The sequence below is a fragment of the Paralichthys olivaceus genome, chromosome 5 (assembly GCF_024713975.1).
Source record: "Paralichthys olivaceus isolate ysfri-2021 chromosome 5, ASM2471397v2, whole genome shotgun sequence".
NCBI lineage: Eukaryota > Metazoa > Chordata > Actinopteri > Pleuronectiformes > Paralichthyidae > Paralichthys > Paralichthys olivaceus.
In genome coordinates this window covers 20,574,747-20,594,145 of record NC_091097.1, presented here as the reverse complement: position 1 = coordinate 20,594,145, position 19,399 = coordinate 20,574,747, and the positions used below count along the sequence as shown (strand labels likewise).

The 19,399-nt window shown below is 45.2% G+C and overlaps 1 protein-coding gene across 7 annotated transcripts in view; it reads right to left on the bottom strand.

The window, feature by feature from the left end:
* nfixb (nuclear factor I/Xb) overlaps positions 1-19,399 on the bottom strand; it is a 61,710-nt gene that overhangs the window by 15,672 nt on the left and 26,639 nt on the right. For 2 of the 7 annotated variants that reach the window (XM_069524531.1, XM_069524529.1), the window contains exon 2: positions 14,091-14,174. The exons of 1 other annotated variant lie outside the window; for it this stretch is intronic. In XM_069524531.1, coding sequence (XP_069380632.1) covers positions 14,091-14,126 — 36 coding nt within the window. In that variant the 5' untranslated portion in view covers positions 14,127-14,174. Of the gene's footprint in view, positions 1-6,283; positions 6,320-9,507; positions 9,622-9,706; positions 9,861-14,090; positions 14,175-19,399 lie in introns of those variants that run through there. 4 more of the 7 variants (XM_069524530.1, XM_069524527.1, XM_069524532.1 and 1 more) reach the window with 4 other exon arrangements.

Below are 19,399 nucleotides of genomic sequence, written 5' to 3'. Positions count from 1 at the left end.
GAAAGACAGAAAAGACAACACATGGTTAGAAAAGCAAGATGTCCTGTCTTTGTTGTTGTCTTTGTCTGTAACCTTAAAAATCCTCCTCTCCCATCTCCTCTATGTCTTTTTTTTCCCCCCGGCTCTTGAAATCAGGTCACAACTGTTTTCATTACTGTTTGACTTGCGGGTTCATAAGCCTCCGAGCGTCAACGTTCCTCCACCCACCCCCAAGACAGGAAAAGATTTTCCCTCCGACATTAACCCAATAAATGCCTATTAAGCCTAATCACAACCTTTAAGCCACGTTCCTGGGGAGAGAGGATAAAAGTAGATGTCAAATGTTGATGCTAAGTCATGAATACGATCATTTCTGGGCTCATAATCTTATCTCCTCGATAGCCGGGGTGGATTACGTTTCCTCGTGTTCAGCGGAGGAACATATTCTACTTTTCCTCTGCTACAACATGAGGTAATGTAGCGTGATGATGAAAGTAGGCCTCGGGAAATTTGAGGTACAATCAAGGAGCCAATCAATGCGTCTTTATCCCTCCTACTTAAAGGGAAATGGTGAAAAGATGGTGAATGCTACGGCATCATCGAGTGATGTCAACGCGTTACATCACCTCTTGACAACCAAACAACTGAAATCAGCACCATGACGCTCTAATTAACTGTGGCCTGATGATGTCTGCGACCTTTTACTTTAAATGATTGTAATTTTCTCTCCAGGCTTCACCAGGTGGACGGACGGATTGTTGAAATGTATTTTTGCTGACACGATTACTTTCAGCCGTGATCCAGAAACCACGATTTGATTAGAAGTCGTGTAAATATAAATATATATATATATATATATATCTCCAGATATGAAGTCAACACCTGCACATCATGTGTTCTTATTGAGAGAGTGTGTAGAAAAGGCTATATACTGAATGCTAATGGTTAACTTGTGTTTAAAATCAATAGCTAAAGGTTCTGTTTAATGGCTGAAACTTCTAGCTAATGGTTAAGTTTCTGGAATGATTCACTAAAAGTTACAAGTAAAAAGTTGAAAGAGCAGAAACTAATGGTTCTATTTCTGAAATAGTTTGCTAAACGTTGTGATTAAAAGGTTGAAGCTAACAGTGAAATTGTTAAATTAATTAAAAAAGCTAAATGTTAGGATTATTAATAGTTGAAAGAGTTCATGGTTAAATTGGTGTTTCGTTAGCTACAAGTTTTAATTAAATGTTAAATAATTAGCTAACAGTCATTAAATGGCTTGAACAGTTGAGTAAAGTCACTTTTAAACATGGCTGAACCGATCGCAACTTTGAAACTGTGATAATATCCATGATGAAGAGTCTGAAAACACTGTGGAGCAACATCAGGAGCTTCAGGAGCTTCATGAGCATCAGGAGCTTCAGGAGCATCAGGAGCTTCAGGAGCTTCAGGAGCTTCAGGAGCATCAGGAGCATCAGGAGCTTCATGAGCATCAGGAGCTTCAGGAGCTTCAGGAGCTTCAGGAGCTTCAGGAGCATCAGGAGCATCAGGAGCTTCATGGGCATCAGGAGCTTCAGGAGCATCAGGAGCTTCATGGGCATCAGGAGCTTCAGGAGCTTCAGGAGCATCAGGAGCATCAGGAGCTTCATGGGCATCAGGAGCTTCATGAGCATCAGGAGCTTCATGAGCATCAGGAGCTTCAGGAGCATCAGGAGCATCAGGAGCATCAGGAGCATCAGGAGCTTCATGGGCATCAGGAGCTTCATGGGCATCAGGAGCATCAGGAGCATCAGGAGCTTCAGGAGCTTCAGGAGCATCAGGAGCATCAGGAGCTTCATGAGCATCAGGAGCTTCATGAGCATCATGAGCTTCAGGAGCTTCAGGAGCTTCAGGAGCTTCGTGTTTCAGACAGAATGCACACCTGGGCCTGGTGTGAGTAATGAGCAGGTGTTCTGCAGGAGAAACCACAAAATGTAACACGTACACTTTGGGCTTGAGTTCAACCAGACACAGGATCCAGTTAGTTTCTGACGTAGCGTGGCTGCAGCTCCAGTCATACCTGGACGACGGTAACGTGTTTGTGTGGACGCCCTGAATCTGCCTCCTGTCGGACAGCGAGTGAAAGTGAACGAGGCGGAATGTGGAAAGAGAAAAGCTGGAAACACAGAGAGCTCAGATTTCATCCGGATTAATCTGGAAGCTTTGTAATGAAGGGTCCACTGTATATATTTAGAGATGTAGGTCAGACAGGCTAAACAACGTGCCCAGATTGCCCACACACAGAAAAGACCTTGAGTGGGCCGACAATGATCTGCAACAACTCTCCGCGTATCCCCGCTGACCTGTGACACACTCACACAACGACCGCTCACAAGCTCTGAGACCTCAGGTTCCTCTTCTGCACGACACAAAGGAAATCCAACGCCGCGCTGCTCGTCTACATGGAGATGTTACAAGCTGATTAAGAAGCACAGAGAACGAGTCACCGTCCACGTTCGCTCCGTGTGTCGCTCTGGCATCGATTCGGCTCAGATGATGATGCAGCAGAGCTTCTTCTTCTATCGATCCTTCGCTCCACATGTTTTAGTCTTAACACAATAATGTGCATCGTTGCGTCACTTGGAAGTTTGAGCTTTATCGTGAAGCTGATCTCAGACCTGACATCAGGAAAACGTGGCACGTCGGTGAAATCAGAGTTCAGGACGTGAGCGAGATTTGTGACCAGATAGTTTGCGGAAGTCTGGAAGCCACTAACTTCTGGCCTTCGTCTGCGATGGGAACGGATTCGATCATCATTCACTCTCGGGTGAACTGACTGAAGTACACACGGGTTTTAATCGCTCCGATCTGCGATGATGGAAAACGTGATATCTGGGGGACAGCTCCTCAGTTTGTGACATCGTTTGTGCCACGTCAGGAAAAAAACTCAAAATTGAACTTCTTCCATTACCTGCACTTAAAAAAATAGAGTTTTGCCTCAGGGGGGGTCTTTAAGAACCTGAATTTAAAAAAAAAAAAACACTTTGCAGGTCAAAGGTCGTATCTTTAAAACCCAGAGTAAACCAGGCGAGACAGAAACACAGCGTGGAATTCAACACATTGTTGATACTCTCACAGATTCAAGATTTATTCAAAACAACCTGGAGGAGGACGAGGGCAAAGAAATGTGTGTGTGTGTGTCTCTAAAACTCAACGGGCCACACCCTCTCTAAAACACACACGCCGTCGATTCTGTGTCATACAAACACCACGTGTGTGTGTGTGTGTGTGTGTCACCGCAAACACCTTATCCTCGGCTGCCCTGTCACAACCAACCCTCACCGAACACCCACAGAATGCTGCCACTGTTATTCAGATTTCTGAGCGAGCATCAGAGGGAGGAACACGTCGTGCTGTCGTCTGAAGCTCGGCTCTGACAAAGCCCTCAAACATTCGCCGGAGCTTCGCTGTTTTCTGCTCGTGGTTCGTTCTGGTACAGACACACTTTGTCTTGGTGGTTTCCAAAAATGAGACCACCCTCCCCACCCCCCCACCCCCCCACCCACCCCTCCTCTCTTTGCTCTCGTATTGTACAAAGTGTTTTGTGTTCCTCTGTATATTCGAGCTCAATTATGTAATTTAGCACCGGAGTGGTGTGTGCTCAGTAGCCATGGCAACAGCACAACATATCGGCGACCACAGAACCGCACTGGGGCTGCGGGCACCGCCGGGGTTGTGCCAAAGACTAATCCATGCCAGAGGTGACATGAGCGAAGGAAAAGTGAGGCGGGTGGAGACAACATGACACACACATGAAGAAATCACACGCACATTCGTAGACAGACGTGTACACACAGCCACACACACACACACACACACACACCAGTGTACTACGCTCTCCTCTCACTCCTCGGCTTCCTTTTAAAACACAAGCGCACACACTGGATATCCTCCCATTCTTCTTGGCTGGAGCCTCCCATGGCAATAGCAGTAGGAATCCATTCTCCACGGATGCTGGGACAGCTGTGCTGATACTGAATGAGACACAGTTGGTTCTGCCTCTTTCTGCATGCGGCCCAAGATAAAAAACTACATGCTACTTAATTCAAATCTATATCGCCTGCTGCCAAAATGCACTCGGCTCATCTCGTCTTTGTCTGCGCCACCGAAAAAAACCGGCTCTGAGTTTCATTGCAGAAACTGCCGTAAATTTGCTCCTGCTGACGCACGGTGGCCCCCAGTCACGAGCTGACAGTAAACACAGAACATTTATATGACCGACAAAGACATCAATCACAGAAACCCTCATAAGCCTCTCATTTAAATGTGTATTTAGAATGCAAATAATCCACAACGTGCTGCAGATTCCCAAGCTTCAAGGACGATGAATAAAAAGCTCAGAATCGGAGGAGCACTGCGATGTCTCAGAGAGGACGAGCTCCTGGTTTTAGGCTGCAGGACACGAATAACCAAAAAAATGCCACCTTATTAAATGAGCTAAGCTCGAGTGTCTTTTAATGGTGGCGGGTTCTGTGGTGGGCTGTGCTGTCGCTGGCAGCGCGGTTCAAATGAATAAGTAAAAGGAACATGGTGTCCTTGGCAGTGTCTGGCATTATGACCTCCTGGTGTCCCATGATGACGGGGGGGGGGGGGGGGGGGGGGGGGGAGAAAGATCCCGCACGGCTGGTAGAGCACAAAACAGCAGCACGGCCAATCAGGGACTCCGATTTCACCCGGTGTGCTCCCTGCCTGTCTTCCTCTCTCAGTTACATGAGAGCACAATAGATCAGCCCTACCTGTCAATCAAACAGACTATGAGTTCATTCTTCTGTCTGTCGGCCAAACGCAGAGTGCTTCACTGGCTGCCACGTCACTGCTCTGCACAAACATCCACACGAGCACAACTTCTCGGGGCCCGTTTTGGCTTCTCTGAGCCGCGCTGGGGTTGTGTATCACATTTATATACATGTATAATCGGGTCAGTCCAACTTGTGTGCGGCTGAATTAAACTCTGCAGTGATATCATGATTCAATATCTGAGAAATGTAATACAGGCATATAAGAGAGATTTGCAGCGCGACTTTGAAGTGAAATGAAACGGCAGTAAATTGGCTTGAGAGGGGATTTCTTTTTTCTTCTTCTTTTTTTTTTTTAAAGGACAAAGGTGAGACAGTCGCCTGGAAACTGGGATCCTGCTGCTGCAGTCCAGCGAGGCCTGAGTGGCATGAAGACATGGCTCAAACGCTTTTGTAGGTGCAGGTTTGCATGTGCACGTGTATGCTCGTGCACACACATGGGTGCATATGTGTGTGTGTGTGTCTTTATAATTCTGAAAAATCCGACATTTTTTCTGTTTATTCAGACTGTGGTTCCATCAGATTTTAATCCTCGGAGCAGCTGTTCCAACTCATTTTCCAGGCCTTGGGAAGAGACACAGAGAGAGAGAGAGAGGTGGGGGGGGAGACAGAGAGAGGGAGAGAGAGCAGGGGAGGGGGGGTAATGGCCACCTCACCAAATATGTGTAAACGCAAAAGTTATAATGTGTGAAAGTCCAGATATCGATGACATGATTTGGATTTTCGCAGCTGATGGTTGAGCTGCTGTGATGTTTTCATCTCATCTGCAGCAACAACTGCCGGTGACGTCAGGAAACTATAACACACAACCCATCCTCCGCGCAGCGCGGACACGAGACAAGTGCGCCTCCTCGCAGCGCGCGGGAGGACGAGGCCACGCGAGTCATGTGCGCGTGCATGGAGCTGCGACCTCGGAGCGCGGCTAACCTCCTCCTCTCACTTCTTGAGAGAAAGTGCACGAGCACGAGAGAGCAAATGAATCTGAACTCATCAGGGAAACGTTTCAAAAAGCAGGTTGGTGTTCTGAACTGATCGTGGACCTCTTCCCTCCTTTTTTCATTTCCACATTGCGCACGACAGAGGTCCTTTTTTTTTTTTTGGGAACCTTTCTTTTCCCTATTTCCAAGATGCAACCTGCTGTTTGAGTCTGTTTGAGTCTGTTTGCGCTGCTGCAGCTCAGCTGTGCAACTGAAAAGAGGGGGGAAAATATGAGTCTTCTGGTTTATCGTCTATACGAGGCTGCAAAAAACATAACAGGAGAGAAATGCAACTTTTCATGGAGCGTGTGTGCGTAAAAATAAAAGTTTTCCTCTCCCCTGCGCAGGCCTGCACTAACTCTGCAGCTGCAGGTCGGCGCCAGCAGGAGATAAACCACAAATAAACATTTCCTCATGATGGAATATATATATAGAAATATATATATATATATATAGAAAACACACACACACCTGATGCTGAATAAATAGGGACTAAATAGGACTTACCACTAAGGCATTGTTTAGAAGATGAGTAGGGTAATACTTTAGTGTTGAGAGGGTGTAAAGAGGCGAGGAGAGCAGGGGTCAGCGTCCAGGCGGGCAGAGGAGGCAGAGGGAAGGAATCAGTTAACATGTCGCACCAGTGAAAACATTACGAGCTGCACAAAATACTCAACACATTTAGAATTAAAAGATGCAAAGACATTAAATTAAAAAAGAGTGAGGGGAAAAAAGGGGAATGGGTGGGTTTTAAAAGTGTGTGTGTGTGTGTGTGTGTGTGTGGATCCGAGGGTTCAGGTTTGGAGAATTAAAAAAATTAATCAGTAAAATAAATGATGTTGATGATTTAACGTGATGTCAAAGATCGTTTGATGAGGAGGATGCAACATTTACGTTGTAGTGTTTTTTTCCCTAAATTAAGAGAAAAATTTGAGACAAAGGAACTTTCGTCCACTTCGCAAATGTAAGAGCAGAGTATTAAACTACACAGACCTGAGTATAATATTTATCTTTGTATCTCTACATCGACTCTACACACACTCACACTCACTTACACACACTCACACACACTCACACACACTCACTCCTCTCCCCCTGTAATTTGCTTCCATTACGCAGCGTCACTTCCCAGCACGCTGCTTCTCTCCACTGTGGCTTTTATCACAGTTAATAATTCATTCGATTGTTTACAATTGTTGCCATATTCCAGGTCCAAGCTCGAATTTTTAATTATTAACAGCAATTAAATCAACAAAAAGTGCCACAGACGGAGCTGTGTGAGAGAGAGAGTGTGTGTGTGTGTGTGTGTGTGTTGTGCAGAGAAGAGGAAGAGAAGAAACAACTTTCCTCAACGTGCAAATAGCCACTTAGACACACACACACACACACACACACACAATTGACAGAATAAATAAAATACAGCAGCCTATATTTAATCCCTTGTTGCAGACGAGTTTCCATCAATTTCCTGCTCAACCAATGATAAACTGCAAGTCACCATCATGTGCAACATGTGAACAAGCTTCTGCTGCCGGTTACTTTTAATTCAAGTTGAATTTATGCTGCCTCATGAAATATTCTTACATGTGAAGGATGCATAGGAATTACAGATGCAGTCACCATGACTACAGGCATGTTGGAAATTAAAAATATAAAATAAAAAGGCCTGTAAGGAATGTTCATATTCAAATCCATATGCAATATCTGTTTCTTTCAGTTTCACCCTCTGGGCCTCACGTCAACGCTCTGAGGAGCCTTTAATGGCTTCTTCAATAAAACTGAGAATTAAGGAAAATAATAAAAATCTCCTTTCCCTTTCTGGTGTCAGCGAGAGGCCGGTGCTGTGATCCCAGCTGCTAATGTTTGTAAATGGAAAGCAGACACGACTTGTGCCCATGCGATGAGCGAAGAACATCCTCTGAGCCTCTGGTAGAGCGGAGCTGTCAGAGGCGGACGACGAGAGGAAAACTCTTTTAATAAAACCACTGCAAGAAATCAGGACTGAATTACACATCAAACGGGACCCTGGCAGTCGGCTGTCAGACAAAGCCAATGAGGGATAAACAAGTCTGCTTCATGAGAGTGAGACTTCCAGCAGCAGGAACATGGGCAGGCCTGTGCCACTGCTCGAGATGAGGGAAATACCTTCAAGGTCTCATGGACCTGGAAGACAAGAGGCTGAAGGTTCTGAAGGGGAAATACTACCAAGCAATAATGGTTTTTAAATATAAGATTTGACTTCGTTCTGCCGAACAGACGCTGCGGAGAGGGGTCAAACACTTCTCCGACACTTGATCACCGAGGATGTAGATTAACAGCGAGCACGTTGGGTTCTGCACAGCTGCTCGATCCAGAGCTGAAAATCATTCAGTGAACGGATTCTGCAGAGTTATAGTTACTTTACTCTCGATCCCTCACTCCGTCATTAAACGTGTCTTTTTAAAGCAAATATTTAAAGATTTTCTGCGAGAGAAATGTCGTCTAAACATGATGAAGCGTGAGTAAAGAAGAGGAAATTTAAATTGTTATGACTGAGGAGAAATATTAACATTTGAAGTAACATTTATCACGACTCACACTGGAGATATTTCACCCTGAGAAGTCTGTGATACAGTCAAACGCTGGATTTGACTCAAACTAACATCAAACGAAGACTCTGTTAAACATGACGCCACATTTTAAAGCATAAACTCTTTGTCTAACTGTTTTTCTCGAGCCACTGTCTCAAAAAGAACAGCAGGTCAAATCTAAAAATGTCAGAGATTAAAATGAGATGCAACGATTCCACATCCCACAGAGAAGAAGAGCCTGTGTCTTTTACTTTGTACAAAATTAACTGTAACATGAAAAGTGGGAAATGAGGAGACGGCACAGAGCCGTGAAAAATATAAAGATGAATTATTATCGATATCAAATCAGAGCAGATAATAGATTAAAAAAACATATTTAAAAACAATCAGAGAGTAAAGATATAAAGAAATATCTATAAAGTTGTACATACACAAGCTATAATATCAGCAGAGTATGAATGTAAAGATTAAGTTATACACACACGTTTTCAAATCAGTAAAAAGATAAAAGGTTGTAAATGCACAAGCTATAAAATCACTATAGAGAATAAAGATATGAAGTAATATATACACGTTAAGAGGATTTAGACGTTATAAAATCATCATGGACATAAAGTTATAGATAAAAGGTCTTTACGCTCAAGTTCATCACGAGAGTGTGAAGATATAAAGATACAGATGCGAAGCGCACGAGTTAAAAACTCAGAGATCAACTGGTGCAGCGCAAAACTGTCAGAGGACACACGCAGAATTTAACGCAGGCATCCACACGCACAAGAACGCATGCATGCATACACGCACGCACGCACGCACGCGCGCACACACACACAGTCGCTTCCCCCGGTCTCAACGTGCTAAAGGCGGCGGCGCGCACCGGCCAAAAACTCCCCGCGAGCTCCGACACTCACGCGCGCGCGCACACACACACGCACACACACACGCACACACACACGTCTTCCAGCAGAAATATTAAACTCCACAGTCTCCGTGCACGCTCTCTCCCTCTCTCTCTCTCTCTCTCCTCCTCCACGCACGCTCCCCTCCTTCTTTTTTCTTTTTTTTTTTTTATATATGAAATACATCTCGGGAGAAGCGCCATTTTCTCTCCAAATAAAAAAAAAAAAAAAAAAAAAAAAACCATGTGCGATGGAAATCACGCACGGGAAAAGTTCCCGAAACGCGCCGAGCAGCAGCGTCGAGGTGAAGTTGGACCCAGAGTCCGGCAGCAGAAAGAATCCGAGCCACAACAACCGAACACATGGAAACACCAGAGAGAGGGAGAGAGGCAGAGGGAGAGAGGGAGAGAGGGAGAGAAGCAGCGCAGCAAAGAATAACCCGGAGCAGAGAAGTGCAGGTTTACCTGTGTCAGGCAGTACGGGGAGTACATGGCGACTTAAAGAGGAGGCTGGCAGCGCGTGTGAAAGTTGGATGGAAGCTCGGTATCGTGCTGCATTGCATTCGCTCGCCGTCCTGTTTCTCTCAGTCCATGCTGCTGCAGCTTACTGTAACCCCGCCTAGAAAGTGAAAGCTTGCACAAACTTTCAGGGAAAAAACTTTGTCTCCCTCCCCTTCTCCTCTCTCAGGCACTTTTATCGCGCTCCTCTCTGCAGCGAATGCGTTTGCGAGGATTTAAAAAAAAAAAAAAAAAAGAAAGAAAGAAAGAAAGAAAGCTAAAATCATGGAGGTGATGCGTGCAACAAATTTGTGTTTTGCAATGAGATAAATCTTTTATTATTGATTTATTTTATTTTTTTCTACAGGGGGGGGGGGTTTATTTACCCGCGCTTCCCTAAGTCTCCTCAGTTGCGTTCACTGACCCGTCCGTCCCACGATCTAAAAAAAACACACCAGTGATTATCACTGGAGTCGCTCTGTGCGCGTTTTCCTGAGCAAACACGTAAACGCATCATCAGAACAGATCTGAGAACAAGCGACGAGGCAAAACAGACACGAGCGTCACACTATCGCCTGTTTTTTGAGACCTGAGAGAATTCCTCTGCAGCTCATGTCGACGTGAACAGTCTCTGATCTGACCGATTAAACGCTTTATGAATAATGTGCATGTATTAAAACGCCAGACTTGTGTGTGTGTGTGTGTGTGTGTGTGTGTGTGCAGCTGCAGGAGAATGTAAAATCTCCTGCAGTGTGTGAGGATGTGCAGCTCCCTCCTGCACTAGAAGCTTCAAGTACACTCTTAAATGAGTTTGCAGGCGTTTGAATGGCTGCATTATCTCATGGTGGCTCTGGAGCTAAGTCTATTTATTTGCTGAACCATATTTGACCCAGTCTGGAAGCCCACAACTGTAGTTTAGAAACCAGTGAAGTGAGTCCAAGCCAAACAGTTTCTGCAGCGCTCTCACTATGAAGTAGAAAACTAGCAAACAGTGGAGACAAACGTATAATCACAGCCTCGGAGCAGGGATCAGAATACGACAGCACTGGGGGAGAAACAGAAACTCTCCCTCTCTCACACGAGCAAACAGTGGAGAGCGATAAACATATCACATAAATGTCAGAAAAATGAAGCAGCCTGGACCAGGTCCTCACGAGTGTGGTACACAACGGGAATTCGGGTGGGAGTGAAGTCATTGTGAAGAAGCCTGAGCTGAAGTTTCGGGCCTGACACTGGCGTCCCACAGATTTATGGGGCCCACTGCTTGTGCATTTCCACCACAAAGCCTCCGCGGGCGAAGCCCAGAGATCTGGGCTCTGTGTGGCCAATTACTGCGCACGGCCCGATGACTGAGCCAGGGACGCAGGCGGAGAGGGAGAAAGTGTGCGGTCAGGAGCGCATGAGCACCACGAAACCGTAAACCAGTCCCGGGCCACCACACCAGGGCTACAGCGCCAGCATTCCTTTCACTGGATGTGATACATGACTAATGTGAAACACACAGACGCGGACACACCCTTTGCGTTTAGACAGGTGTCGTGACATCATAACCGTCGCCCGCTGCATTTCAGGGAGTCTCACTTTCTGCCTCAGAGTCTTTAAAAGCAACACAAACGCAAAAAGGTTACAGGGAGCGGTTAGCCGGGGAACAAAAACCTCCCTCCTTTATGGAGTCGACTTGCATGCGACACACGCAGGCACCCCTCCGCCGCGGCTCCTTAAACGAGCCACACATTTAGTGGTCTGTGTGAGTAAATCTCTCATTAAGTAACACATGGTGGAGCCATATGCTACGGTCGCCGGGGTCTGCTGCGGCTCTGCTTTTTTCACACGCTTAAAAATATACATATTTACCAGCGGCTGCGGCGATGTGTGGTGACGACACCCGTCAGCAGCACGGAGACGAACTGTCGCATTAAAAATCTGATAAAAAAAAAGGACGAAGAAGCCACGTTTGTCTTCGGATTAACAAGGTCCGCAAAACAGGTTGCTCAAGGATGGTAACTGCAAACACACACACACACACACAAACACACACACGGTGTCATAACACAAGCAGTGATGACACCACACCTGACTTTGTGTGGAGAGTTTGGTCAAAGCAGCACAAGGGAAGAAAAGCAGAAGTGTGGTTCTGATCTTTAAACCATTTTATCCGATTAGAAACAATCTGCGAATCGAATTCTTCAGTTCGGCCTAAAACACGTCACGGTGACCTTTGACCTTCCACCAACCTGCGATGGAGGGTGTTTGTAAGAGAGAGAGAGAGAGAGAGAGACCGAGGGAACGGACGGAGGAGCAAACCAGAAACACAGAAGAAACACCACTGGGAATATTTCTTCTTTTTTCTAACATGAATTACAGAAAATAAAACAGTTAAAATAATTCAGTCGCCTCAAATTCAATCAAGCTGCATTAAATTCCACACACTCAGATGTCGGTCCTCATTTATTTACTTGCATCCCTGAAACTCCTGAAATGATCAAACCATTGTCTGCCTCATGACGTTAAAGTTAAAATTCCTGGATCTGTCGAAGAATTATAATAAAATGGTTCCTGACCCACGTCCTTCTCCTGAGCTCGGCAGTAAACTGTCCTGTGGTTTTTAAATATTCCTAAAAAACAAACAGACACGGATGAAAACAAACTGACAAACACAAAACGTACGCATCATGTGACTCTTCTACATTTGTTTTTGAAATATTTGTGAACAAGATGAAAAGTGAGCGGATCTTCTCACAGTGGAAACATCGAGTCTCTCTCTCTCTTTGGCTGATGACGACACAGTTTATACTCGGTCCTGGTTGATCATCTCACAAACGGCCGTCACTTGATTTAGTATTTACATTTGTTTATGATGTGATGATAAACACAACTGACTTGATTACATGGAGACGATCAGAGATGAGATGTGAGAGAAAGATGCAGAGAATTATTATTTGTCGTCTTCAAGCCTCAAAAAATCCTTCAAACGAAAACGACCTGAGAGAAGAAGCTGCTCAGACTCAGAATTAATTTCTTCTTCAAACACATCATCTGTGCTCGTGCTCATTCTCTGGAGTTCTAGAGTAAGTTTGATTCTGGATGTAAACACTCATCCAGAGTCAGAGTCACACGAAGAAAACAACCAGCCTCAGCTTCCAGAGTGGAACATGGAGACGCTGTTGTCTCTGCTAAAAGTTCAATTCAGTATTTTACAACGATACCGGTGTTTACATGTGAAGGAGGCGAAAATATACTCGAGGAATCTGCAACAACTCTAAACCGAACGCTTCGTGTTGTGAGTCGTCAGGAAATCTGTGTTTTCAGGCTCATTAGAACGAACAGGGTTTAAAACGCTGAGAGGGTTTTGATTTGTTTGGACGTGAAAACACAATCGTGTGGACGCAGTCTCGCAAACTTAACAACTGCACCGATGCCGCTTCATAAACACTGTGTTCAATTCCCGTTCTCCCTCTATCCACCGTCAGCCGCCTCCACGAGAGGAACCCTAATGAAGACGGAGGGAGAGGGAGGCCATGATGCATTTGACACAAGACTAAGCCCCGGACCTCCTGGGGAGAAGCTGGAGGTGGACACCCTCCTGTGGATGTTCTTGAACTCGCTGCCCCCGCAATCCAATACAGCTCCACCGACGCTCCTCCCCCTCCCGCGCTCCTTTTTTCGAAAAGTCTCCTCCACCAGCCACGCTGCTCAATTACAGCCATAATGGTTCATTTCTGCACCCCGAGACACACGATACACTGCAGCAACCCAGATTCTCTGAGACTTGGCGAAAGTCTTAACTCTGGGAAACAAAGAGCGCAGCCTAGAAAACTGGCTCCCACCTCATTAACAATCACATTTTCAGTCATCCACCGACTCCCACCCTTTCTCCTCTCGCCCTCCCCCGTCCCCACCTCCTGGTTTTTATTACCGGTTTATATCACGTCGATGGCTGTAAATCCACTGAGCTCGCTGGGTTCTTTTTTTTTTTTTTTTTTTAAAAGAAAAGCTGCTCACTTTCTTTTTTACTTTTGTTTTATTCATTTTCATTTTCACACAACTGAGCATGCTGCACATTATCGTTATAATTTTCACTCCCATGAGGCCAGAGCGCTTCGGCAAAGTTGCAAAGGCCCCTTCTCTTTTCTTTTTTTTTTTTCTTAAAATGTGCCTGTGGAAATAATGATTGTAATGGTTTGCAGCTGAGTAGAGGGAGCTGTGAATGACATTATGATTGTGGTACAATTACCAAGAGCATGAAAACAGACTGTCAGTCACAGTAATGAGTAATGACTCAAATAACACATTTAGGACCAACACATGAAGTAATAATAAGAAAATAATAATAATAATAATAGATGCGTACCCTGTATGAATCTGATACTACAAAGCATTCAGGCATCCCAGGACCTCTGGAGGGTTCTTCATTCAACAGAAAGGTTTCGGTTGCCTGAAATGTAACACAACAGTCATTTATTCATTAGTCCACACTTTTCTTTAAGGTTCACGGAATTCAAACACAAACCAAAGAAGATGGCTGCAAAGCTGTAAAGCAGATTTCTCATATTAGAATCTCTCTGATCCTGCTCATTTTCTTTTTAAACCAATATTTAAGAATCATCGTCAAGTCCCACCACCAGAGAAACTGTGTTTTCCATTTACATTCTACACACACACACACACACACACACACACACACACACACTGTGGATGGTGTGCGCTGCCTGCCGGAGCCCATATGCTGCGCAGGCCTGAGGCCCGGCCCTGCCAGTCACCAGCACTTGAATGGGGAGCGATGCGTTTAGCTGCCGAACCCGAACACAATACTCCGACACAAAGGCATTTCCTGTCCCTGCTGTTTCACCTGCATGGTCACTTTTCTGTCAGTGTGCACTGAATCAGCACTAATCATTCACATACTACACGTGCACGCGCTCGCTCACGCGGGGGGCCACACGGACGAAACCCTCGCGGCAGCTCTTGGCCTCTGCGACGTATTCACTGATAGACGCAGCTAAAGTATTTATTCCAAGTGTTTGTTTCTATTCACCGCGGTTCATTTGTATGCTGTGGGACGCACCGGCAGAGACTTGGACTCTGAATGAGCATCCACTGCAGTTCAGCTGTCAGAGGAGGCAGCCAGGCCAGACAACATGGAAGGGAGGGAACCACAGGCTGTGGATCTGGATCAGGGGCAGCTCTGCCTGACTAGCTCGCCCGTGGCTAACGCTCATTTTTAGTACACACTGGTGCAAATTGGTTTTTGCCAGGCTAAATTTGAACGAGTGTTTTGGAAGTCGACTAAACCTGTTAGATGAGGGTTAAAAACTGCCAGATTAATGAAAATAACTCTGAGAGTTAAGGGGAAGAAAGTTTCACTCACGAAGGGACCAGGAGACTTTTCCGACTTTAAGTTGCTGGATAGAGAAGACGAGAGCCAATAATCCTATTTTCCAGAACTTTACGTTCTGATCTCTCAACGTAACTTAAGTAGAAACAAACATGGACTCAAAACAGGAACAAACATTGCTCGTCGCCAGCAGCAAAATGTAAAGTTATACTATTTAAACTGGCATGAGAGGTAAACAATTTTTTAGAGGAATTCAAACAGACATTAAGTTACTTAAGCATTTACATATGCACACAAATACACACATGCGCACGGGATTGTACTTGAACAAATACATGCACAGACACATGCATAAACACACAGCACTATAATAAGGACCAGACTTGGGCTAACCAAGTTGTGGCTGGAGACACAGGCTATTCATATCCCTCAGAATGAGAGGTTACAGCTCGAGTCTTTTCCCTTCTCCTGTAACACAGGAAGGGCATCACCGAGCGGGGTTTCACTCTCTGTGGCACCGGGTTCCTCGCCGGCCGGGTGATTAACATAAGATTAACATTGGTTTTGTTGAGCGCAGCCTCTCGTGCTCACAATAAATTTAGCACGGGGCCACATGAAGCGCTCGCTCGGTTAAACAAAGTTTGAGCTCAAGTCATCCAAGTGACTAAGAAAACACCACCCGTGGCATTCGGCCCCAGCGTCCAACCTCTGGCCTGTCATCATTAATATGTGGGGAAACACTGGAGGAAAACCATTTGAAACCATCTGTCCCACTAAATGGTGCCCGTGTCAAGCTCCCTGGGCTTCCTGATGAGCCCTTAAACTGCCTGGTACACATGAAGGATATATTTTTCTCCGCCGGTAATCACAGAGGAGCACAGAACAAGGCACGGCGCTCGGTCTAATTACCATTTTCTGACAAGTTGCACTCGTTCATTTGGGCTGAGAAATGATTTGCATCGCTCCGACAGAGGATTCCGGGATCAGGGCGATAAAACGACGGATAAATGAAAGGATGAAAACACGGGTCAGTTTTGTGAAGTGTCGCTCTGTCCTCATCTTTCTACCTCTTTCAGCCCCCCCCCCCCTTACCCGACTGCTTTTATGGAGCATGGTATCAATTATATATAAATATATATACGTGTGTGTGTAGTTAGAGAACCTCAAGTAATTAACACTCGGAACGTTGTGGAAATCGATTGATGTCTGAGGATGTTGACTCTGGGTTGTCAGATTTTTATCGATGCAGAGTGGAGACCGTGTCTTCACGACTGCAAACAATCACAACATGGAGGAGAGGAAGAGAAACTTCTACAACAGAAGAAAACATTGGTCTTGGTCGATGCCAAGTTTCCAACACAAACATTAGAGGAAAAATCTAAACCGTTTTTTTCAGCCATGAGTTACGTCTTCGGTATTTGGAGGTTTTGTGAGGACAGTAAGACATCGATCAAATCGCAGAAGGAGCCTTTGAAATGTCCATAATCGATACTTTTGGTCGAGTTAGAAGACGATGTGGAATGTGGAAGACGTCACAGAAGATTATTCTCCAACGCTGCAGCTTTCTGCACCGAGCTAACTGTAAAGTTAGCAACCAGAGCTAACGCTGGTGAACATGGGGGAACGTTTAACAGGGAAAGACTTTCCATCAGAAATCTGTGGAGACAACAGCTAACAAATTGAATCAAGCTGCATAAACCTGATATATTTTCATCAAGATCTCAGAATTACGTCTTGAGAAATTCAGCAAAATGTCAAAAGACGCCTAATCCCTCCATGTTAAAATTAAAACCAAGTCAACGTGCGTGGTGCGGGATAGGATTCCACTTCTTTCAAAGCCATGTGAAGCAAAGGTGAAGGTGTAAAAAAGGAAAGTGCACCAAGATAATCAGTTCCATGGCACTGGATTACTCAGAGTACTGTGTATATTCCACTGTGCCTCGACTTTCTCATTCTCTAATTCATGCACGGGAACCACCTGGGCCTTGTGGAAACACAACGATGCACGAGGGGCAGGTATACACCCTCACAGTCACTGTTAAACAACCCTCTGATCCTTCCAGCGCAGCGTCCTGATCACCCCGCCGCATCGACTCTTCCCGCTCAACACTTTCTGGAGCATCAGAGACTTTTTGCTCCCTCCGCTGCGAAACATAAACTGACATCCAACCCAGTCCCACCTCATTCAGCCTCAATTGTATCCTCATTCTTCACCTGGTAACAAGCTAACAAACCTGTGCAGATGTGGCAAGCACATCAAAGAGAGGGAGGGATGGGGAACTTGTTTGTAGAGGAAAGAAAAAATGTGTGTGCGTGTGTGTGTGTGTGTGTGTGTGTGTGAGAGGGAATATGAATATGAAAGGGGGGAAATTTACGTTGTGTGAGTCCAAGCCAGAGCCACCTCAGGGAGAAATGCTGGAAAAATGTGATATTTTACACCTGCATCTCAGGAGGTGAGGAATAAGAGACAGGGAGCGGGGGAGGCAGTAATTAGAGCAGCGTGTGTGTGTGTGTGTGTGTGTGTGTGTGTGTGTGTGTGTGTGTGAGTGTGTGTGTGAGTGTGTGTGTGTGTGTGTGTGTGTGTTATAAAGGATTTCTACATGTTTCTGGGGCTTGCCACTGGTTCTTTTTCAGCATTCAATTTGGTACGATGCATTTCATGCCAGATTATTAAAAATGCTAAACCTGGTTTTACGAATGCTAAAAAAAAATTTTTTAAAAAGTGTTGCAAACTTAAACAAATATGCTAATATTGTTCCAGTGATAAATAGCAGGCGAGCTCTGTTTAATGAATAATGCTATTGGCTCTAATTCTTCATTAAGACCCTAAAGACGAGAGCGAGGGGAGAAAAAAACATGTATTGTTGTCGGGATTCTTTGCCCCCAGATTAAACTCTGAAGGCAGCAGACGAGATACCGACACCTTCCCAAATTAAGCAGATTCAAATTCCTCAGTTGCACAGCTGCTGAGCTGTCTGGGGCGTCTTGTGAAACCAATTAACGTGAGGGTTAAGTCTTGATAAAGTAACTGTGGCCGGGTTGGGAATGAGATGGAAGAGTTAAGAGTGTTATGTGATCAGCCTGAGCTCCGGGAGACGAGAGCGTAAGACTTCCCTTTACGCCGCAAAAAATACCCATCCTGCAAAGCAAATTAAAGAAATGTGTCAGTGTTGTGTGAGGTGCTTTGTTGTTTCCACGGCAAACTAATCCGACCTGTTCCGGGGTCAAATTGTCCTCATGCTCTCGGAGAGGTCTGCTTTAATTCACGATACGGTCACTTGTTTGAAGAAAACTCTGCAGCTGTGTCGGGAACCAGTGGGATTACCTCACCCCTCTGGTTTTTCACATGTTCAATACAAGTCAGGATTGAGAACGTGACCCCTGCAGCACGAGAAGTTTCCTCCTGTCACAAGTTCCTCACGTCTGCTTTGAAATAGCTTTCAAAAGTGCACGCTGCAGCTTTGTTGGTTAGAGAGAACCTGAACAGAGGCATAGAGTGCACGCTCAAAGGCCTCGAGAGTTATTTTGATTCAGGCTCGAGACACGAGATATCTGACAGCAAAGCCTGCGTCATTATTCAACAGACGAGGAGGATTGAATGAGAGATCTTAATGAATCGAATTATGAGAGGAGCGGAATCTGCTGCTTTTTGACTTTTCGCTCGCAGAGAGAAGTAAAGTCAGGATATCTCCGCATCTGCTGCTTCGATTTCGACCACTCTTTCTTTTTTTAAATCTCTCTCTCGTGAGTCTCCCCAGCTTTATGGACGTGGAATACTAAATCACTGTCATGCCTCTTTAAGTATTGCTTTTGTGTCTTTAAAATTCCCTTGGCTTTCTAAAAATGAAAAATACCTCTGCAGACAATTCAAGCCAATTGTCAAAATTGATGCTCTTTCTTAAACTGTGGATCTATTGTCACATCACAGCAGCAGAACCCATCACACAGTCACAGCTCTCAATCCGTCCTGATAGCCTGTGTGCACACACTGCAATAGTTACAACAGCTTAAAAACCGATCGACATGACAAACCTTATATCTGAGCTCACTATCCTAATATTTACACTCTTTGATTGTGTACCAGTGTTTTCCATCTTTGAAACTACACGGCCCAGTCTCGCTGCACATGCACCGCAAGACCCATCGCAGCCCGCTCGAAGCCTTATTTATTTTTCCAGAGAAATGTCAAGGCCAGGACAAACATAATAGTATAATATTCTGTATACAGCGAGGGATGACATCACTGGCAGCTACAGCCAAGAGGGAGATCACACACAAGACTGGAAAACCACTTGTCTGATCATCATGTGGCAGGCTGCTCAGAA